We start from the raw sequence: 23,873 nt of genomic DNA, 5'->3' as shown, positions 1-23,873 counted from the left end.
GAGCTAAAAAAAGATGGATTCAGAATAGCCGAATTTATGAATTATTTGAAAAATATGGCTTAGATTTTTATTCGGTTATTATAAATATGTAGCTTTTGTATATATTCTACAGGTTTCTGGATAATAACTTAATAATTATTTTATTTTATAATTTAATTAATATTAATTATTAGGACTATGTAATTATGAATAATAATTATTATAATTTATTAAAATTAATTAATTTCCTAATATAATTATAATTACCTTTGTTTAGTTAATAAATATATTGATAATTTAACAATTATTATTTAAATCTGTTCCTGGATTTCCGGACTAAAAATGGTAACCTTGTCTGCGGTTCAATGTAGATTCTTATCTGATGGTAAAATTTCCTCTACATTCTCTTTTAAATTCGCCTTAAAAGTGTCAGTTTTACAAGACTTTGTTGATTCTTTGCAAGCAGTTTCTGTTGGAATGTGTAAAGGTCAGAATGAAGTCATTTATTTAATTAGAGTGAATCATCTGGCTGTTGTATATTCAATATTTCCATCTATATCCATTCACGATAACATTTCACTATCCTTTGTAATTCCCAAAGGTCAAATGGTCAGTTTTCTGCTTTTTACGTCATGTTTGTTGTTCAAAGAATTGTACAGCCTCTAAGAAAACCAAAAGAAAAAAGTATTCAAAGGAAAATTGCGCAGTTCACCCACACCTTTCTCAATTGTCAACCTCTTTATTTCCGGACAAAAGTTGTTTTCCGTTTAGCGATGGAACATTTCGTGTCTGAAGTTCGACGAAACGATTCATGGTTTCTTTGAACTTGATGCACGTGTCGGAAACCGGTCCGCTAAGATAATATGACATTGTCAAAAAGATTCCTTCACCTTTCTCTCTTACAGGTTACTGCCACAAGGTGTTCGGTGCATTTGCCGTCAAGGGCGCGACAAGCAAAATCAAGTTTCGAAAGGAGCACTATAAGCAAGGATTCTCGCGCTTTCGGATTTGCCACCGCCCTTTGGGCATTCCACTTACGTAAGAAGCCTTGTCCTAATTTATCAACTACCAATCCTGTTCTGATTGGGCGATTTTGTCAACTAACAAACAGGGGTCACGTGCACATTTTGTTGTGAATTCCCACAATTCCCCGAGAAGTTATTTAGGTTAGTTCCATTCAACACGACTGAATATTCTCGAGCAGCAAAAGCATTCCTAGTGCATGCACCATGATGTACGCTGCTTTCTTTACTTTCCTCGTGCTATTTACAGCTGTGGTTACTGGAGCTCGTAGAGGTGGGTGTCTTTTAGCTTTTTAAAGTTTTCTTAAGAATTCAGCTTGTTTCACATTTCTGGACATCTATTTAGTGAATTATCCTTGTGCAACATACAGCGTTCAGTAAATGGAGAATATTCTGTGACCACAGAATATGTCCCATTAAAGGCTGGGAGGTGATAAAATACCTATAACCTCTGCCGAGTTAATGTTATTATTCAGAATTTGTTGAACTAATTTTTTAAAAAGATTTCTTTTGATTTTGTAGAGTTTTTACAATTAGAACGGCAGCAGAGTATTAAAGGAATATCATCCGAATGATTATAGAATATTATTTAATAAAAGAAATTTAAGCTGAAACTTTAGATTTTTGCCAACTTATTAAACAATTGGAACGAGCAAAAGGTTCAAGAGGAGTTCGAATGAATTGAATTTTACTAGGTGCGCGTTTTCCCCCGTTTTAATATGTTGTTTAAGTTAGTATTTAAATAGACCTAGCATGTTCATCTTTTTCTCGTTACAAGAACTTTAACAAACCTTGTATATAATACAAACATTACTTATCAGAATTTATATTTTAATAAATATTAATATGCTTCTTTGAAATATAAATTGCTACTCTCTGAAGTGTTAATTTCCTAAAAAAAAACTAAATTAAATTTCTCTGCCGCCATGTTGTGTGTCATATGTCTGTTAATTGCGTGTGTTCTCTGGTCGATTTGTCTGTTTTGCTGGACAAAAAACCCCCAGTTTCTGGGGGATGGTGAGAACCTTGCTATCTACGCCTGAGACAGACCAACTCAGACACGGAGTGAAAAAAAGCACATTAAAGTTCCTCGCGTCGTTGACGGGATTCGAACCGGGGCCTTTCCCACCCAGTGTGGAAAGTCAGTGACGATACTGCTGTGCTACCCACGTAGACGTTAAAAAATACATACTCTTCCTAAACTTTAACTACTGGCTTGGTATTCTTTACTGAACATGGGTCCTTATTTTGGTTTGTGGACCCATTTCTTAGATCCGCCAGTGGCTCTCCCGTATAATAGCTATTCTAAACTTGCCGGCAATTGCTTCTTTTTGTGGAACATTTTAAACTGATTTTTTTTCAAATATTTAATTTAACTGATTCATGGAATCTGCATTATTAGCAATGCAGATTTCAGTATTTATAGAAACACAGAGGCTCTCCCCTCCCTTCCACTTCCTTCAACGCCGGATGGGAAGCAGTTGGTAACATGCATGTATTAAGCTCCAAACCAACTAGGACTCTGAGGCAGCAGTATATTGTGTCTGTAGACTGCGTGTCTTTATGTGGTTGATTTCCCGTTTTCTGGATGAAAAACCTTCTTACGCTTTCCTCAGACCGACTAACTCAGCCCTTTGCGGAAAAATAAAAACTTAAACTTAAATTCCTCTCGTCACTGACGTAAGGAATTCTTATTTTCGGAACCCAGGTCTTTTCCATCCAGTGTGTGTGTGGGGGAAATTGGGTTGCCTTTTTCGTGGATGTCTTGCCAAGTAAAGGCAACCCATTTGCTTTGATCGTAATGAATTAGTTTACAAGATGCATATGGTCTTTATTGCTTATTATGTTTATACGGACATAATAAGCAATTATGTCTGTATAAAGTGTCTTACATGTCACGCTGGGCTGGAAATCCTGGAATCTATGGAAAAACAATAAAAGATCGAAGTTTTACTTCCTTCGCCTGACATTGGGTAATTACTGCCCCAATCGACGAGTATTCAAAAAATAGATTTGAACTTAGATCTCTGCAAATATGACAATTGACCCACTGTACAGTCAAGGAGGACTGCGTAAGCAAAAGATCTCAAAATCCCACCACTGTAATGCGGCATCTCGTTGGTATGTAAACTTGATTTTCCATAAGACTAATTAATTTAGTTTATGTAATAAAAGTTCAGTATTATTTGAGTGACTTGCTGTATTCATAATTTACTTTCATACTTTCATTTACTAAATTTATTCAGACACCTTTTTTATAAGAAGGAGCTTATAATTAAGTATAAAATATTCATTGTCTGAAAATTATACGTTAACTGTGCATTCGTTGCATTTTAGGGACTTATAAATTAATGGATAATATTAAGATTTCTATATATATATATATAACAAATTTTGATTCCCCCTTCAAAACTCAGCACTGAGTCGAAAGAGTTGTCCCAGGGGTTGTTTATTCATTTTTATATTATCTGTCAATCACATTTTCTTGTTCATTACAGTTGGATTCATTTATGAATCTTGTCATCAGACTTAATTAGGAAAGATTTGGTGGCTGTTCCTAACTTTCTTGGGTTGCTGACTTTCCTAATACAGTAAAATCCATAACTTCATGGGAATGCGCAAATCATTTCTTTGCACTGAAATCTCGAAGCTGAAGATTATTTCGAAAGTACCATTGTTAATTAAAATAAATTCTTCTAAAATAATAAAATAAACAAATTTAGAAATTACTACTTCTCGTATGCAAAAGTTAATTTCTTTATTTTACTTAAATATTGACTTTAAAATCAATAATAAATAAATAAATAAAATGGAATACGTATACTACAAAAAAAGTAGAGTATCGTTAAAAGCATATTTTATTTATAAGAAACACAACACATCCAGAAATACGGTACAGTAAATGCAACTTTATTTTATCTACAAATAATATGAGAATTCAACCCTAGTGCAATCGAAAATACATGATTAGTTCAACTCGCACCAATTCTGAGCTTTTTTGTGAATGTAAAGCAGAAGAGCTTGAAATCATGAAAACACGAGGCCTGTTTCATTATTGTTCCCAATATCCTTTGCGTATGTTTCCTTTGATTTCAGCGCTTTTTAAAAAAAATATTCTACAAAATAAAAGAAAAAAAATAACTATGGGTTTCGAGATTCAAAATCACACAACTTTGATTTTATTATTATTATTTGTAGCATATGTTTCATTCTAAAACGTGGCAAACGTAGAGGGCGTAGTATTGTTCTTTTTATTTTGCCGTATTTTTAAAAACTGCCATATTTTTATTAAAATGAAGATTCCTATAACTGAATTTACAGTTTTGGGTAACCAGTGCCGTTCATAATTATCCGAAAAATTTTTAAAATTTTCTTCTGGACCCGTGTTTAGGCATAGGTGGACCTTGAAAATAATTCGCCGTACTGAATTTTTACAACGAACTTTGCGGAATGGGAAGGGGGTACAAATAATTTTGTTCTTTGAGGGTGAGAGGGGGGGGTGTACAAATCATTTAGTTGTAAAATTTCGTCTGACAGGTTTCAGTGAAATACAATTCCTAAACAACCATTATTTGTTCAAATAATTCCGCTATGCAAAAATATTTCGTTCAAACCATGCTTACTAAGCATTAATAATATGGTAAGTCGGCCAGAACTGTTTTCGTTATACGGAAAATTTATTTCATTATCATAGCGTTATGATAATAAAATGCTACATACCCGTAGCATTAGAGCGGCAAATCTGGTTGTTGAGTTGATCGGGCCCTTCTATAGCCGAGTGGTCATCGATGGTACAGAAATATGAGTAGTTATGGTTCAATCCCATATGACTACTAAATACGGCGTTTTTCTTGCATTTCCTCTATTTTATGAACTCCTCCGACTTTGTGGTCACCTTGAAATATATAAAAAAAAAATTCTATATATTTATACATACACATGTGCGAGTGTAAGCGTTATATTTCCTTCTATCTACTACAAATTATTGTAGTAGACAGTAGTAAAGATTCTCTAAATAATACCCTTGACGAAATATTCCCACATTGGCTGTAAGAGAGAAGGATTGAAATTTTTCAAGTAATTATTGTTGAAACACTGATTTCCAAGCTATTTTTCACTTAAAGTGCATAATGGCTGTAGTATTCCGCGTGACATTGAAATTCCACACACTGAAGGAACAGGAACACAGAATATTTTGTTGCAGATGCTATTTGTGAAAGCATGACAAAAAATAATGCTTACAATGTACATATCAATACAATGCAAATCCACCACAGTTATGGATATATTGAGCCAAGCTTCTAGGCATTGAGTCGTACAGGTGTCGAACCTAACTTGCAGTATTTCCCACCTTGACCAGGAGACGGACGTTGCTGGCCAAGACAGTCCACACCACGAAGACACTCAGAGGAAACTCTTGTAGGATGCGTTCGGGCGTTGTCCTGTTAAATTGGCGTCAGGCACCACAGTAAGAAAGGGGAGCGTTAATGGTTCCCAAATCTCGGCGACATAGCGGCAATTGCTTTCAGTTGTTCGATGGGTAAGGTGGTGACTTTCAGCTGATGTCACAGCCCTTTGGATGATAGTCAGCATAGCTGCAGTGTAAGCCTGTCATTAAGACGATCGTCCTATTTTGTAGTCCTTCGTCCTGCTCCACAACCCATTCGACGAGCAGGTGTACCTTCCAGTAGCCACTGTTGCCAATTTGTATACTGTGGTATTATCATTGCCAACACGTTCCGCTACACGATGAAGCAACCACCCATCCACTCTCAGGCAGACAATCTGTCCTCTTTCCAAGTCTCTGAGTTGCTGATATCGGTGTGAAACATGACATCTCGGCATTCTCTACAATCTTCTTGCACCCAAATCGGTTCCTGAGAGATAGAAGCCTGCGTCATATTCGCGTTGCTGTGAACTCCACGAAGCTTCCGCTTGATTGGTCTCGTTTTTTTAACCATTTGTATATCTCGGTGCAACTCATCCCCCTCTTGATTTGTATGCACTTATGAGCAGCAATTTCAGTGTCAGTGTATTTTGATCTCGGCGCAATGACTTAATTTCTGAATTTAGAAATGCACGCTGAATTTACAAAGCTGATCTAGTTCAACAGAACCCGAGTTAGGTGTTGCGTGCCCTACCCGATTACCGTATATTTCGGCGTATAAGTTGACTTTTATTTATGTCTTAAATTCGTGCTTAATCATACATTCGCCGTATAAATCGACTCAATTTTTTTTTTCACAATCTTTCGAATCTCCCGAAGCTGGTGTATTGCTGTACACCCTCTATTATGTACCACAGCTACTTTTTAATTAATAGAAATCTATTATTTCTATGCTTTTAAATGCTTGAATTGTTACATTTGTCACAATAGTACTTTCATTACAGTAGACTGTAATGAAAGCAGTAAGTGTACATAGTATTCTCTAATGCAGAAGTTCATGAAACCATAACCTACAGTCATAATAGGTGACGATTTGACATCGCTTTTATCGATTCTATGTGTACAGGGAGGCTTTAATTAATCAGTCGCGCTATTCCTTGTTGCCTGTTGAGTGCTATACTTAAAGTGACTAGACGTCCCGGATTGGACATGTAGCCTCCATACTTAATGGCAAACATAATGCAATCATTTTTATTGTTTGCAGTGAACAAATGGTACAACGGAAATAATTTATTCGATAGTAAATAAGCTGTGGACATCAAAAACACAACTGAACGCTGAAAGCAGTATTACAAGTTAAGTGCAATTATGCTAATTCTTAAGAATTTTGCAAAGAAATAGCAAATAATAAAGAATTATTAAGAAAAATTCGCCATTTGCTTCACCATCAGCGGAAAAATATAGTTAATTATATTTAATTTCTCTTGTTTTTATTGTTAAAAGAAGTATATATTATTTTTTTTTCACAGAAAAAACATAACCATTTTTTACTAAACAAAAATGAAAAATCGATTAAAACATCAGCCATTTTGAATCCACTGCAGGATGAAGGCCTCTCCAGCAACTTTCCAGTTCCTTCTGTTTTGTGCAATGGCCATCCATTTACTACCCACAAACCCAGAATTTCATCTATCCATCTCCGTTGTCTTCCAGGTTTTCTTCTAGTCCTCTTGGGTACCATTCCGTTATTTTCTTAGTCCATCTGTCATCATGTCTTCTAGCTATGTGTCCTGCCCAAGACCATTTTAGTTCTTTAGTTTTGATAAGAATGTCCTTTACTTGAGTTTGCTGCCTAATCCATGTGTTTCTCTTCTTCTCTAACAGTCTGATTCCCAATATAATTCGTTCCATTCTTCGCTGTGTAGTTCTTAGCTTCTCTTCCATTCTTTTGGTGAGTGCCCAAGTCACTTCCATAAGTCATGTTGGGGAGTATATATTGGTTCGATACTTTACGTTTTAGACAAATTGGGATATTGCTCTTCAGTATGTGACTATATTTCCTGAATGCTGTCCATCCAAAATTTATTCTTCTCTTGACTTCCAGCCATTTATAATTATTACAACTAATAACTTGTCCCAGAAAAGTTCCACCTTTTCAATTATTATTATTATTATTATTAATAGCCGTATGGTGCAAGGAAGCCTGAGGCTTATGCTGCACCAGGAAAAAAAAAAAGTTCCCGAGTTACCCTGAGAGAGAGAGAGAGAGAGAGAGAGAGAGAGAGAGAGAGAGAGAGAGAGAGAGAGAGAGAGAGAGAGAGAGAATCACCAAGAAACAGAAGAATGATGATATCCAGCTCAGGACCCTGGGTGTGCCAAGCCCATACTCACCAGATGTGAGCCCCCGGGGTTAATTTACTGCTCGTGCAATCATTATGTTCCTCTCTGTGGCATACTTGTTGATCATTACTTTTGTTTTAGCCATATTCATCTTTAGTCCAAAATCCTTACTAACTGTGCATAACTGATTAAGATTTTCCTCTAATTCTTTGGGATCGTGGCTTATGACCACAATGTCATCTGCAAATCGTAAATGGTTTAGGTACTCTCCGTTCACATTGACTCCTTTCTGCGACCAGTCTGATCTTCTGAAAGCTTACACAAGTAAACTTTCAGAAGTTACACAAGGGCAGCAGTAAACAGCTTCGGAGATATTGTCTCCTTGTCGAACTCCTTTCTCAATTTTAAATTTGCTACTCTCTTTGTCTAGTCTAATAAAGGAGGTAGCGTTCTCATATATTTTCTTCAAAATCATAATGTACGGGGTATCTATGCCATGTCTTTCCAGTGTCCGAAACTGCTTTATGCTGTATGGAGTCAAATGCCTTTTCATAATCCACAAATGCCAGGCATAATGGTGTTTTATAATCATTTGCTTTCTCCATTAGCTGTGATATTACGTGAAGGTGATCCATAGTTGAGGATCCTGTCCTAAAGCCAGCTTGCTCTTTCGGTTGATTCTCATCAAGTATTCTTTCTAATCTGTTAGTAATGACCTTTGTGAACAACTTGTAGATGAGGGATAACAAGCTAATTGGTCTATAATTTCCAATTTCTGATTTATCTCCTTTCTTATGCAGCAAAACTCTGATTGCATTATTCCACTGCTTAGGTGTCACACCTTTTCTAATGCACTTTGTGAAGAGCCTTGCCAGTTTTTGTGTTATGTCTCTTCCTCCCAATTTTAGCAACTCTACAGTAACTTCAGCTTCCCCCGGGGCTTTCTGATTCTTCATTTTCTTCAACGCATGTTCTAACACATTAGGAAGGATACCGGGTATGTCGTATGTGTTACTAATTTGCGATCCATCTTCCCTACTGCTGGCATCATTTCTTCGCTCCTTGTATAATTCTCTATTATCAATTAAAAAATTTATTAAAAACAGTGTCAATTGTGGAAGAGCTCGTGCTGTAAGAAATTGGAATTTTCTCGAAAATATACTCTTCGAGATTTCAAAAAGTAAATCCGAATATATGAAATTCGTTTAAACAAGTTCTAAATTTGTTTGTTTAAACAAATTTAGAACGAAAACGTTCATGGAAACGCAAAGCAACAGTATTTTTATAAAAAAAAAAAATGCACTATTGCTCGCATTAATTGCAAATATGGTATTAATTCAATTGTTTTCCTCATATGGTTCTAATTGAAGCTTAGGATTTTACCCCCGGCGTACTAGTCGACCTTAATTAGAGACGAAGTGGTTTAAAGATCGACTTATACGCTGGAATACACGATGTCTTATTTTCTCGTTTAATTCTAGAACTATGCTGAATGTATTTTAAAATTGTAATAAATAATACATTTGTATTTATAACGATTTTAATCTGCTTGTTCAAGAAAATAACCTTAAGAGTAAGGGGAATTCGAAATGAGAATATGCTAACACAAAAATAACAAGAAGCTTGCGAAACCCATATTATCAGAAGACGGAAACTTTACCTTAATTTTTTTAAAACTTTAAATGGCAAAACATCCTGGTTCTATGCACAAAAATTGTTGCCACAGATAGTTTGGTAGTTTTTCTTTGTGGGAAGGAGGAAATCCTCCCCCTTAAGGTCAGTTACTGAACATTCTTCTATGGACTAACGTCCTTGTCTTCTATATTTAATATTCAACTTTAAATGTCAAGTTTAAAGTGATCTTCTTGGAAGGAATCCTTGTACCGCTTCTTACGAGCTTAGATATTTAAAAAGCAAAAATTTACCCTTCATTGGCGGATGTCGGGTTTAGATAATACTGATTGATAAATCGAAAGCCAAGAGGAATGCAAAATCACTGGAGTGCTTTTGCATTCCTCGTGCCGCGCCCATGTTTTCGCCATAGCAGCCAGACTCGTTTGGTATGTCTACTTCTAGTGGCGAGCTGGAAGTGTAAGAGGTGACCCTGCCATTCTGACATTTGAAGAAACGTCACCCCTGTTCAGCAGTATAACAGTGAACGCCCTTTCGTAATTTCTTCAGCAGGGAACTGGCCAAATGGATTCCGTTGCCACAGAGATACTGCGGTCACTTCTTACCCCAACCAAAAATAGGGGTCCATTTTGTAGCTTAATATAATTTAATAAACATTGAACAGTGCATTAGATCAACTTTTATCAAACTGTTTGCGAAAGATTTAACGTAACACTACTATCTCATAGAACTACTATGAGTAGTTCTATGTGAGCTACTATGTTTTAATAAAATGCAGAAGTTAGCAGATTGACTTCGACTTGTGGACATTGATTGACACGTAATTAATCCAAACGATTAATTACGTGTCAATCAATGATTAGTTACGTTGGCTGACGTAATTAATCCAAAAAAAAGTAATAAAATATAGATATAAAATGAAAATCAACGGGAAATATGAAGTCTAAAAATATTAACAGACTACACTAGGATCTATTCTTAACGTCCACAAATCTAAGATTACTTAAATCCAGGCCAGACGGAAGAGGGGTTGGAAATCAGAGGTTTACGGTAACGAATTCGTAACATTATCCCGTTTATTACGTGAGAATTTCCTTGTTCATATTTTCTACTATCCTGGAAAAAAAACAATTTTCAGAGGTTTGAAAGTTTTTCCTCTAGTATAGAGCTAAGATGAAACTCCATGCAAAATTTCATTAAATTTCGTCCAATAGAAGATAAATTAAACTGGAATAAATTTTCGTAACGCTTTTCGCATGACGGTTTTTCGTTACAAAATTTTTGTTATAACGTCAGTAAAACGATTTTTTAAAAAATCGACAAACTTAGAATCATGACTTAATTTTTTTATCTTGACATGCGCTTTGCAACTGGCTACGTTAGACCTACAAACAAAATAGGGGCCATCATGCATTTTGCATCACCACCTACGTTAGCCCCAGTCTACTTAAAAAGAGTACTAAATTTTTCGTTCATATTTATGAAGTTAAACTCGTGTATTAGTAGAGTACAGCTACTCGGTGAATAAATATGTAATATAAATTGTCTTTATAGATGGAGCTCGCATTCGCAAATTTGATGGTTCATTTATTTAAAATTTGACATGTAAACGTTTATTTTAGAATATTCCTGAGAATGTAGAACACTGTTGCTTATCTACAGTGATTTTACTTTGAATGTTCGTGCCTAACTATCGAAACCAAAAAAACGCGACTACTCTATATATACAAAAACCATTAATAAGTAACAAAAAATCACGTGCCATTAATAGCCTACTTTTATGTATTTATTAATTAATAACGCGTTAATTAAGAGCGCATTATTAATTAGAAAATTTTCTTCTACGTGGGACTTGAGGCAACATTCTGTAATGTGTATCTCAAGGCTGAACTGGTGATTAGTCAAACTCGGTTGTAAGGAAAAACGATCTTTACTGTTTATTATAATGAATTATACAACATGCTGTTAAGGGAAAAACGGACCACATTCTCCAGACCCTCGCAAGATATTTGTATAAAATATCATTAGTGTATCTAGAATACATAACCGTTCAAAATACTTTATGCCAATTTGATTTACAAAATATAATTAATACAAAAAACGGCAATAATAATAATATTGACTGAAAAATTATCTACGTACAGTGATTCTTTTATGCAAAGTAATCAAGCAAAGTTTACATAAAAAAGACAGTATTTGAGGGATCCCGGATGCATTGACGTCACAGTGCTTTTGGGATATGCAATAAGCTGCAACTTTAGTCCAAATTTGGCTGTTTGCATTTTATTATTCCAATATTTTAGGTCATAGAATCTTCCAGATATGTGCTGATTACTGTGTTTTGAAATTTCTCAACATGTGCACAACTGCTAGAAAGTAACAGTTGGATCAAAAAGTAACTTAAGAATATACCGAAAGAGTAATTATTCATACGGCAAATGCAGTATTTGTATGTATTCTTTGGCAGCAAATCCATGAACTTTGGTCTTCCCGTTTACATAAACTCTAATATGATGGGTTCTAGACGGAGAATAAAATCTACTTCAAAGTTATGGAGAATGATCGAGCGCCTGACTCGAGATGTGCAAGGTACGGACACAAATTTTTCCTGGAATAATGAAATCTGAAAGGGCATGTTGTACTAAGCTCTAGTCTGTGTGGGTAGCACAATTGGAATAATCACCACCTTCCCCACACGGGGTGGAATAGGCCCACGTTCGAATAACGTCAACCAAGTGAACTTTTATGGGCTTTTCTGGACAGTGCCTCATTGTCAGAGAATAATTCGTTTTTGAAGTGGTAAAGGTCTGAGTTGGCCATATTTGAAGATTATTTGTGATTCAGGCCGCGCGTGTCAATCTACGAAAGATGTCTGGTGTGAACTGAGCATAATAAGTACTGTGTATGTAATCACTTGCACTTTCGCCATATCTGTTGGAGTTTTCACTGCTCTCAGAATTCCAAGATCTCTTAAGAAAACAGTTTCCCAACTATGCTTTACTGTCTTCAATTTTCAGTGATATAAACGTATCCCCAAAGAATGCTTCGTTCAGTGAGTGGATACGTTGAAAATAATTTTTTCTAATTTTATGGTAATTAATATAGGTAATTTATCACGTTGTTAATTTCTTTCTATTCCTTTTGTTATGTCGGTTAATTCGTCACAATACTGTCGCTCCCAACGAATTAAGAGATTATACTGTATTAGGTTCACGGTTTTCGCACACCACGTAGATCGAAACGAAAAGCTTTTCTTCAAGGACTAATATAAGCAACATATTGGCATTTATATGACATTCTTAAGTGAAATAACATTGTCTAATATTGCGAAAAGCCTGTGGTCTGAAATTTTCTTCTGTTTTAGTGGCAGGATTTCTCTCTTTTGAAAGTCAATGTTATCATTTCTTAACATTTCGATATTTTGGTGGACTCACACTTTTGACAACGCAGTGTATGTATAGCAAGGGAAATGTACTAAAGAGTAATATATTTTCCTATCAATCCACAAGAAATTTTCACTTTCGGTATTCCTGCTACTAAAATTAGGGGTGTCCAGCCGCATGGCGCACATTTTTTATTGACTTTTGAAAAAATTCGCTTACTGACAACATTAAAAAAAATTATTAAATTTTTCTATATTATTTTGTAGTGATGTTTTTTGTATCATCCTCAATATTTAATAATATTATAAGGTTTATCATCTGCTTTAGTGTTTCAATAAACTAGCGAATTTTATTATTCACCCTTAAATCTATGGAAAAATAGACTGATTATGAGCAGTACTTTGAGAAAAATGAAGATTTGCCTATTTTACAGTTTCAGGGGATTACTAAGAACTTTACATAAATTAATATCAATAAATTTTTACTGTTTTTTTTTTTTTTCTCCTTTCCTTAGCACCTTCAATCAGGCCAGGAGTCAAAATTCCCGAAATTACAGATGACTGCATGAGGTGTATCTGTGAAGTAAGTTCTCAATTATTTGCTTCATATATATTATAGAAGTATTTTACTCGGTTAAGTTTTTTATAAAATAATCTCCCTCGTGTGTGGCATAGTATTAGTATTAGTAGAGGCATTTGATGCAAGAAAGCAAGCTTATGCAGCATCAGCCAAAAAAAAAAAAACCCACTTCCACTTCACCCCTCTGTTCGTTCAAAATACCTGTCCAGCTGAGCCTTAAACTTATTTAGGCTATCAACCTCCACCACAAGGGATGGCAGTCTGTTCCACCAACCAACCACCCGCTGGCTAAAGGCAAATTTCCGCACGTCTATCCTACATCTGTCTTTCCTCAATTTGAATTTATGCCCTCTCAGGTGATTTTTCTGAGCTAGAGGAAGAATCCCATCAGCATTGAGCATGCTTAAACCATTCAAGGCTTTATACACCTCTATCAGATCACCTCGCTGGTGCCTAGTCTCCAGACACTGTAATTTGCAAAACTTAAGCCTTTCTTCGTAAGAGCACCCCTTCGTTCCATTCACTAATCTTGTTGCCCTTCTCTGCACTCGCTCCAGCAGCTCTACATCCTTCTTGAAATGAGGCCTCCAGACCTGTATACAGTACTCTAGGTGTGGCCTGACCATTGCCTTATACAATGGAATAATCACCTCCTTATCCCTGCTGGAAAAATTCCTGTATATCATTGACAATACTCCATGAGCTACTCTTGCAGCCCGTCTGCACTGCTCAGAGAACTTCATATCTGCCTGCACAATCACCCCCAAGTCCCTTTCATTCTCTACCACTGTCAGTGTAGTACCACAGAGTTGATACGTTGCTCTGGGGTTGCTGTTTCCCATGTGTAGTACTTTACATTTGTCAATGTTAAACTTCATTTGCCACCTCTCAGCCCATCTGCTCAACCTTTCCAGATCCTGTTGCAGCAGCATAGTGTCAGTAGTGTCCTTGACAACCCTGCCAACCTTTGTATCATCTGCAAACTTGGACATTAAGCTTGATATACCATCATCAATATCATTTATAAATACAGAAAACAACAATGGACCCAACACTGAGCCCTGAGGGACTCCACTAATAACATCAGTCCACGATGAGCAGTGTCCATTGATTACCACTCTCTGTCTTCTCCCCCTCAACCACCCCTTTATCCATAGCAGCAATTTGCCTCCAATGTCACACTGCTCCAATTTGTGTAGCAGTCTTCCATGTGCAACAGTATCAAAAGCCTTTCTAAGATCCAAGTATATAATATCAAAGTTATTCCCTGCATCCAGCTCTTTTGTGACTGCATCATAGTATCCAATCAAGTTGGTCAGGCAAGACTCCCCCTTAACAAAACCATGCTATGTTTGAGCTATAACTGAAGTCTTGTCTAAATGATCCTGCAGTGCTTCTTTAATCAGTGCCTCCATTAATTTTCCTGGAACAGAAGTTAAGCTCACAGGTCTATAATTACTTGTTTCAGCCTTTGATCCTCCTTTGTGAATTGGGGTCACATTTGCACATTTCCAGTCCATGGGTACCTCCCCTGAGTCCAAGGAAGCTCTCATAACTATGGCCAAGGGTTTGCTTACTTCCTTTTCTACCTCCTTTAATATAACTGGATAGATCCCATCCACCCCGGGTGCCTTTCTTGTGTTTATCTTCAACAGTTTCTCCTCCACTTTACTCCCAGTTATTTCAAGATTCTGTAGCTTACTGCTAGAGTTGAATACACCTCTGGCATTCCCTTTGCTGAATAACTCCTCATGTGTGAATGTCGATGCATAGTTGGTAGAATCTTCATCGTTCCCACAGCTAGTGGAAAAGACCGGAGGTCGAGTCCCGTCGATGAAGGACGGATTTTTTCGAGTTAGTCAGGCGAAGGCAACATGGTTTTTTCTCCCAGAAAGTCTGATTTTTCTTCCAGCAAACAGAAAATCGACCACAGCACCCACGCAATTGATAGACAGGATACACGCAGGAATATGACCTTAGTCGCTGAAGCTGCTAAAACCCTACTACTACAACCTCGTATATTTATATTTTTTTCCAAGTTTAATCCTAGTTAAAGATAGTTCTAGCTACGAAGGAATAATAAGATAGGCTATATTAATAATGGCCCTATTATTGAGTTATCTATCTTGAAAAAGAACTCAATCAGTCAGTCCTTGACTTACTACGCCGCGTTGAAACATTTAAGGAACGAATAATACAAAAAGAATACAAAAAAGGAAGTAAATAAAAAAGATATCTAGATTCTCTTATCGTCTTAAATGACTCCATAACTGGTTGCACTCTAACGGTAACAAAAAAAAAAACTTCCACACTCAAATTCCTTTTCCGAGAAGTGCTGAGAAAGTCCCTGGTGTTTATAAATCAGGTCAGGAAAAAAGTTTCCCGTTGTCTTCGATGTAGGTCAAAAAAGCAGTGACGCACGGAGGATGGTTGCGAAAGGTAAATTAATTCCCTTCCGGGGATTGCTGGTTATGGTTTTTCAGTTGCAATGCTCTCGTAACTTCGAAAGAAAAGGTGGGAGAGACCTAAAATGCCCGCAAATTTGTGCTCGGTGAATGTTTCAAAGGGCGGCTCGTGGTGCTTTTGAAATACGCAATCATTACGTGAGAAAGAAGGTACGACCTTATCTGGCAGCGTAGACCACTTGTCCGCGCATTTCTCAGTCTCATTTAACAGTAGGTACACAAACTCAGTGTGTGCCTGTTTGGTTTCGCCTCCGGAGAAGGACATCCTTCCCCTCGGGGGAGGGGCAGCCTGTTGAAGTTGTTTTTATCATATCCCTTCAACAAACCAGGAAAGTTTTGCTTGAGTGCCACAGCGTCTTCTTCGTCAAAGATAGTTGCTGGGAAGTGTATGCCAATTTTGTGATGCATGAAGAACTGTTTACCAGCTGCTGGCGTATTCATCTCGTAGCTCACAGCAACAGGTTCCCTCGGGCATTTAGTACGTTTAATTGGCTGCACATTTTTTTTCAAGGCTTTATACGAAATAGAAAAAAAAAAAAAAAACTCGACTTCAGTCCATTCTTTCCAAATGTAAGATAATTATCATTCCACATTTGGAGTCTAGTTCCTGGTAAGTTCTCTTAAAGCGCTTTTACTCAATCCAAAAAATAGCAGGAGGTTAATTAATAATTATTCTTTCAGTGGCTGAGAAGAAAAATGAATGGGATGATTATAAATCATCAGGGAACATAACAAGCTTACAGTAAGTGCAAACTAGTCTTCAATAGTCATTAAAGGTGGTTAGATTAGCTAAGAAAGATCATGAGAAGTCTTTAGGTAGAACTGCAAAGAAAAGTAGTAAAGATTTCTTTGCTTATGTTAATACTAGAAAGAAAGAACTATCTTAGCCCACTAGGTGTGAATGGAATAATGTTGATCCTATTTGGGTTGCTGGCAAATTAAATAAATATTTTGCATCTACATTCGTTCGCGAAGACGTTTTTACCGATGGAAATACCAGCAATGTACTAAGTTATAAATGGAAGGAAAATGATTTTGTGATAAGTGAGAGGAAGCTGGAAGAGAAATTGTTAAAGCTTAAAGTAAGTCACGTGGGAATGACGATATGCATTTAATTATGTTAAAAGAAGACGACGTAAAAGAGGTGAGCAAACCTTGGGCCAATGTTATGAGAGCATATTTGTATTCAGAAAATGTTCCTACAAGTTAGTTGGTTGGCTATTGCACGGTTTCAGACTCATCAGTAACTTGGCCATATTGCTCAGTATATATGTTTGTAAATTAAGTGTGTTGTGCCCCAATTGCTGGATAAAAAACCGTCTATCCTCGCCTGAGACCGACTAACTCAGCCACGAAAACGTCCCATAAAAATTCCTAGCGTCATTGGCGGGATTCGAACTCGAATCTTTTTCACAAGGTGTGGGGACGGACGTGGGAGATTCCCACAGATTATATTGTAAATGTCTCTCCTGTTGACAAAAAGGAATCAAAGGATGAAGTGAGTAATTACAGAAGTAAGCTTGACTTCTATTGCAGGGAAAATAATGGTGTCACTGGTTAAAGAAGCAATGATGGACCATCTTGATAGGAATGCAGTCATACGGAAATTTCAGCATCAATTTGTTGACAAGCTCTTATTGGGTGGTATGATGTAGTAGCAAAGGAACTGGATGCAAGAAAATAATTTTGATACTTCAGGAAATATTTTGATACTTCAGGAAATATTTTGACATTTCAGGAAATATTGTTGCACATAAAAGACTGTTGTACGAATTGTAGTAGTGTGGCATTAGGTGAAAATTACCTCTATGGATAAAGGGATGGTTAAGTAGCAGACAGGGAGTGGTTATAAATGGGCACTGATCTTATTGGACTAATGCTATTATTGGAATCCTACAGGGTTTAGTGTTGGGCGCAGTGTTTTCTATATTTATTAACGATACCGATGACGGCATATCAGGCTTAATATCATCTGGTTTGCATATGACAAAAGTTGGCAAGGTGGTTAATGACAGTAAACAAGGTAAGCTACTGCAACAAGATCTAGAAAAATGAGGTCGGTGGGCTGAGAAATGGCAAGGTACTTCATATAGGCAGTAGTAATCCCAGAAGAATATACCATTGGGTGGTACCCTCACTCGAGGTAGTGGAGAACGAAAGTGACCTGAGAATAATTCTGCACTCCCAGATGAAGTATTGTGAGCAGTGCAGACAGGTTGCAAAGACAAATTAAGGGGTTCTGCCAATGATATATAGAGATTTCCAGCAGGGACAAGGCCATTATCCCATTGTATAAGTAAGTTTAGGTCACACCTTGAGTACTTCATCATTGAGTACTAGGTCGCACGTTCAGTACTGCGTACAGTTCTAGAAGGCCTATGAGGAAGCCTCATGTTTCTCTTCTCTGCACCCTTTCCAATGCGAATTAGTCACGGGCACGAAAGGGTACTCATACCAAGAAAGACTTAAGTTTCGTAAATTGCACTGTCTGGAAGGTACGCACCTGCGTGGTAATCTCATTCAGGTGGTTCAAGGCTTTAAATGAATTGAGCGAACTCAATTCAGCAGAATCCTAGAAGAAAGAGTAAGGATGCTTACTCTTTCTTCTAGGATCGAGTAAGGATCCTAGGACCTGAGAAAGAATAAGGATCCCGGCACGGGATCTTACTCTTTCTCAGGAAGCACACATAAGGAGACATGCGTAAATTGGAAGAGAATTGTTGTAGGATAGATGCGCGGAAATTTGCCTTCAGCCAGTGAGGAATCGATCGTAGGAATAAATGTCCATTTGGTTTTGTGAAAGTGGGTAGTTTGAATTAATTTAAAGGTTTTGACAAATTATTAGATGGGATGGGGAAAAGAAGTGGTGTTTTTTTTTTTTTTTTGAGGTAGTGCTGCAAGTTGTTTCCTTGCATCATGTTTGTAATACTATATTCTTTAAAATTCTAAGAACACTGGAACGAAATGTTCTTTGTAATTTTCTTAAGGGAATGTTTATAGGCATCTCCACTTCTTGATGTTATTTTCCTCTCCCAAAATTGTTAATAGTTCTGTCCAAATTATCTCAGACAAGTTATTGTCAGATGTTTCAGCACTTTTGTCCGTTACTGATCTCTCCCTCCCCCCCCCTCCTCTTCATTTTCGTCCCTTTGGAACTACATTAAAGATGTTTTTCCTTTGCACAAACGTCATATTGCACAGTCTTCGCGTCCACTCATCCTGATTTACTCGAAACGTATGAGGATGTGAAAACGTTTATGCAAATATCTAAGATACACAAATTTAATAGATAATTTGGAACCATCTTTTATTTGTCGCATAATCTTGTCTAGATGTATTAACAATGCTAACATTATCTAATGTGATTACATAATGTTGTCATTGCGCAAATAACAGTGATTGTAATCTCTTTCAGGCTAGCACCGGGTGTGATCTGAACACGAAATGTCATAACGCTGGTCCCAATGCATATTTTTGCGGTCCTTACGTTATTTCCTGGGCGTATTGGGCTGAAGCTGGTAAGCCTGGAAGAGACGATAGTAATAAACATGGTGAGTGCAATATTTTGGTAATTAGTTCAGTGCTTTCTAAATAGTTTGCGCGCGGCACGCTGCATACGTGCCCAAAGTAGTTTGACACCTCACCGTTTTCGTTCCCTACCTTTTAAGTTGATGGTAAATATAACGGCACGCAACTTCCTTTTTTTCCTCGAATCAACCTCAACAATGAATGTTACAATGTGAAAATTTCGCATCAATTTTTGATCTATGACAAGATCTATACATATTCATACTTTTGTTCTGCTCTTATGTAAGATTTTTAAACGTGTCTTTTTAAAATGTAAAAGTTTAAGCTAATTATCTAAAAAAAAATTATATAAAGATGATAAAATAAATTCAAAACAAAAATACTACAAAATGTTATATTTATTAGTTTTGTTTTGATACAAACTTGAATTATTTTTGTAATATTCCCACTTACAAACTGTTTTTTGAAACAATTCAGCTGGTCTCAGCACAGTGATAATTGTAACAAATAAACTCGGTAGCTGAAAAAGTTTGCTGATGGAGAAGTGGAAAAATGAAATTGATAGTGAATAGACTGACTGTAATGATAATGTCGAAATTTGTAGGTGAGTGATATGAACTAATTTCAGTATCTAGTGCATTTTGTGCAGAAGGAATTCTGCTTCGGATGAATATGTTGATTGAGTTATGAAGAAAACAGCGCGAAACCCAGCTTTCTTAAGACTAACGTCACACGCGGTAAATTAAGTTCAATTCGAGTTATTGTCAGGTTAACAATAGTTGATGGAATAGGAATATTAGAAGCCTGGTGTTATTTTAATAAGGGATGCAGAATTCGAATGTGGTATTTTCAACGTGTACAGGCATTATAGATTATTTTGCATTAAGCATGAGACTAAGCGTAAGATTCACTAGTGAATGAGTTAGTGCCATTGCATAATGTTTTGTTGACAACGAGTTGTCACGGTATCGCGCTTGCTCGAATAAGTAACGCTTCACCAATGGAGAAGACTAATGTTACTTATTCTCGGCAGATACCACCACCCAGGCGGAACAGTTTCAAGGCTTGTTGGCCTCACCTCGTTGGGCTGGTAGGCCCTGGTGTTGCAATCGTGACAATCCAGTTATGAAGTATAACGACATGGTGCAATGGCACTAACCCGTTCACTAGTGAATCTTACGCGTAGTTTCATGCTTTATACAAAATAATCACCTTAGTTTATACTGTTACACACCATCAGCATCTCTCATATTGTGGAGTTATACTTCATAACTGGATTCTCACGATTGCAACACCTGGGTACCTGCTCGCCCATCGATGAGAGGCCAATAAGCCTCGAAACGGTGCTGTCTGCGGGAGCTTGATGCCCAAGTTGCCGAGCATAGGTAACAATAGTCTTCCCTAATGGGGAAGCGTTGCCTATTCGAGGGATTTATGAATGAGGAATAACTGCCTCTTTCGACGGCATTTCTTCTTCCTCTCCTACCACTTTCTTCCACCTTTTTTGCATTCCTAAGTCTAAAAGGGACAGATATGTGGATAACAGTTTTTTTTTTTTATTCCGTACCATTTTTGAAACAGTGCCGTCTGGCGAGAATAAGTAACAATCTTCTCCATTGCTGAAGCATTACTTATTCGATTAAGTGCAATACCATAGCAACTCGTTGTGAAGGTATTCACAATATGAGATACAATTAAAACGATTTCAATTATCTACTTCGGCAGTTCACCACCAACAAAACATGGTGCAATAGCACTAACCCGTTCACCTGGAATTATAAGAGACTGGGAGAAGTTATACTTTTCGTCAAGAAAATTGGCACGATAAAAAAAACAAAACAAAAGCCAAAACCATATGATGTGACAAAAGATAAAAGGCGGGCTCGCTGTAGTTTAGAACTTCGCAGAATCAACTACAGCCATGAGGCATCGTATATAAGCGCTGTGGAATCCGGCAAATTTATTAAAAAAAAAAAGAAAAATTGACATTTCAAAATCAGATTAATTTTACAAAAAAAAAAAAAAAAGAAACAAAATGTATAGTATATAATAAAAAAAAATCAACGCATTACAGCTCGGAAATATTAAGAAAGCAATCCGGCACTCGTGTCAACGATCGCATTTTTCTTTTAGAATCAATGAAACAAAAAGAGTGACATTTCTCTCTTTATAAGATACCTTGCAGGACTATCTTGTCCTTCAATCTGTTTTTGAGGCAGGCTGGATTTAAATTGCATGGATAATGCGATGGATCTTAATTCTCACGACAGGACAGACTTGCTTTTGCAATGAGTTGCCCTATTGGCAATACTTTCAAACAGATGACCTCTCCATAAGAAGGTTAATTGGCCATTTGTTTAAAAGATGAGATTACTGTGATGGCCTGTTTCAGGAATAACTAGTCCTCGTTAGATAGCAGGTGGTGGGAACACGTAGACAAAACAGTTGTAAAGAAGTTATTTGTGCAATTGTCATGCCGCATACGAATCAATGTTGTAATATAGCTAACGCTATTTGTTGACAGTAGTTCAATACCAAGGCAACTCGTTAAAAAGGCAAGTTTCTTCTGTTTTGAAAATGACGACCATTGCGTTATCCACAGTTTCAATTGTGCTGGCTGCAGAAACAGATGAAAGGACAAGATAGTCCTCTAAATGTTTAAAAATGTGGACAAGTTCAGTTTGTGCTTAATATTTATTGAAATGTGCCGCTCAACCACAACGCACATATGTCTAAAATCCGGAATATCTTAATTTGATACCTCTCAACAAGGCCGGATTTAAACTTGTTGTGGCCCTAAGCTATAACTTGTATGAGGACCTTCTCTCTTACAGCTCATGAGTGACAGTACTAAAGCGAGGCCACTTGTAATGTGAGGCCCTAAGCTGTAGCTTATTAGCTTATATGTAAATCCGCCCCTGCCTCTCAATCCTCGAGGGTACCTGATTTTAAAGTTTTTCTGTATTATTTTCGCTTTATGAAACTGTAAGTGATTAAAAATGACCACGAAACCCATGATTTGTGCTCTTTCTTAAGAGAAATGTAATTAAATTTAATACTCATTAATGTTTACTGTATTTTCAGATTTCGAGGTGTGCTTAAATAACAAACAATGCGCAGAGGAAGCAGTTCGTGGTTATATGAGGAAGAAAGGAAGAGACTGTGACGGCGATGGATTAATTACTTGCGACGATTTTGCACTCATTCACAAGGCAGGGCCGGACAGCTGCGGTGCTGAATGGGTGATCAATACGGATTATTGGCAGAAATTTTCCGCTTGCTATCCTGTTTAAGTTCTGGGCCTTCGTGAAGATTAACGCAGTTTCGTGGACGTTGTTTTGGTTGGTGCAGTAACTAACATTGTTTGACACAAGGGGGCGCGATTATGAACAAGGTTTTTTTGATTTGTTATTTCAACTTTGAAAATAACTATCGGTTTAAAAGTACTCTAAACTCGTTTTTGTTGGATCAGTTTCATTTGGAAGTAATTTTGTACACCAGATGTAAAATAATTTATCTCAATATCACTAATTTACAATTTTAAAGATTAAATTACATGTTACAATTTCTGCTGACTTATCTACTTTGTTAATGTAAAACAAGTCTGGTTGTTTCAGCGTCAGAAGTAATTAAAACTATTAGGAATGACGTTCTAATTATCATGTCCTCCTACAGCTGCATTCTGATGCTCACCAGAATCATGCTTGGTTTGTTGGGACTTCCACGAACAGAGTAATTTTCACTCGTAATTCACGAGAACTTTCCATAGGAAACTGTTAGAATGAATAAATTAATATCTTCCATATCTGCTTTCTTTTAAGGGGAAATTTTGTAAGATTGCTATCTTCATCGAAGTGAGGAATATTTGGATGTTAAAATACCTGCAAAATCCACCACGAATGTATAAGTTGGATTTATTTTCATATTTAATAAACCACTTCAAATGACAATGATATTTCTCTTTCTCTCTCTATCACATACACGTGCCGAATTCCAATTTATGAAGCGTTCATCTCGCACGTGGTAAGAAAGTGTTAATTCGATTTGAAATAATCCAATCATTAGGATCAGATCACGTGGTTCTTACTTTTAATGTAACTCGCAAAATTAATACAGAATTTTCAGACATTCGGGAACTTAACGCATGCGCTTTGCGCGCATGTAAGAAAATGACAAATCAAGCATAAAATCACTTGTGTGGAGAAGAGGATCGGGTATGCAAAAACATTCAGCCATTCCAGCAGAATTATCTTAAATTAATAATGATAAATAAATATAGCTAATTTATCTTTAAATATATTTGAAATTGATAATTTTGACAAGAACACTAGACAATTTGATTTTAAAAATGAAAACCATCTTAATTTAAATTTGTTTTGTGTATTAAGTGCGAACATTGCTGTTTATTGAAGTAATTGAAAAAGGGAAGGGAAAACTTGAGTGGGTGCACAGATGATACCTTCTTACTTGTGCTTTTACTTTAAAACTTTGTTCTTGCTGCGTGTATTCTCAGTATCGTCCATTCCACTGAAGGATGGATTGCTGCTGCTAATATTAA

General features: G+C 36.7%; 1 protein-coding gene across 1 annotated transcript; it reads left to right on the top strand.

Annotated features, from left to right (window-relative positions):
• The first annotated feature begins 1,122 nt into the window (after positions 1-1,122).
• Positions 1,123-23,265, top strand: LOC150091022 (lysozyme 2-like). The gene is made up of 4 exons (XM_090373889.1): positions 1,123-1,275; positions 13,258-13,325; positions 19,203-19,338; positions 22,400-23,265. Exons 1-4 carry the CDS (start codon positions 1,209-1,211, stop codon positions 22,606-22,608), a joined length of 480 nt encoding a protein of 159 aa, XP_090230015.1. The 5' UTR covers positions 1,123-1,208; the 3' UTR covers positions 22,609-23,265.
• Positions 23,266-23,873: the final 608 nt, after the last annotated feature.

The sequence above is a fragment of the Mastigoproctus giganteus genome, chromosome 1, assembly GCF_048544385.1.
Source record: "Mastigoproctus giganteus isolate SK-2022 chromosome 1, ASM4854438v1, whole genome shotgun sequence".
NCBI lineage: Eukaryota > Metazoa > Arthropoda > Arachnida > Uropygi > Thelyphonidae > Mastigoproctus > Mastigoproctus giganteus.
The sequence above is the reverse complement of the archived record's forward strand: the minus strand, read 5'-3'. Positions and strand labels throughout refer to the sequence as shown.

Excerpts from the sequence above, each read along its gene's own strand:
- LOC150091022 (XM_090373889.1), top strand. The coding sequence starts at position 1,209 with ATGATGTACGCTGCTTTCTTTACTTTCCTCGTGCTATTTACAGCTGTG. Across the intron at positions 1,276-13,257 it reads GGTTACTGGAGCTCGTAGAG|CACCTTCAATCAGGCCAGGA; the intron begins GTGGGTGTCTTT and ends TCCTTTCCTTAG. Across the intron at positions 13,326-19,202 it reads GCATGAGGTGTATCTGTGAA|GCTAGCACCGGGTGTGATCT; the intron begins GTAAGTTCTCAA and ends AATCTCTTTCAG.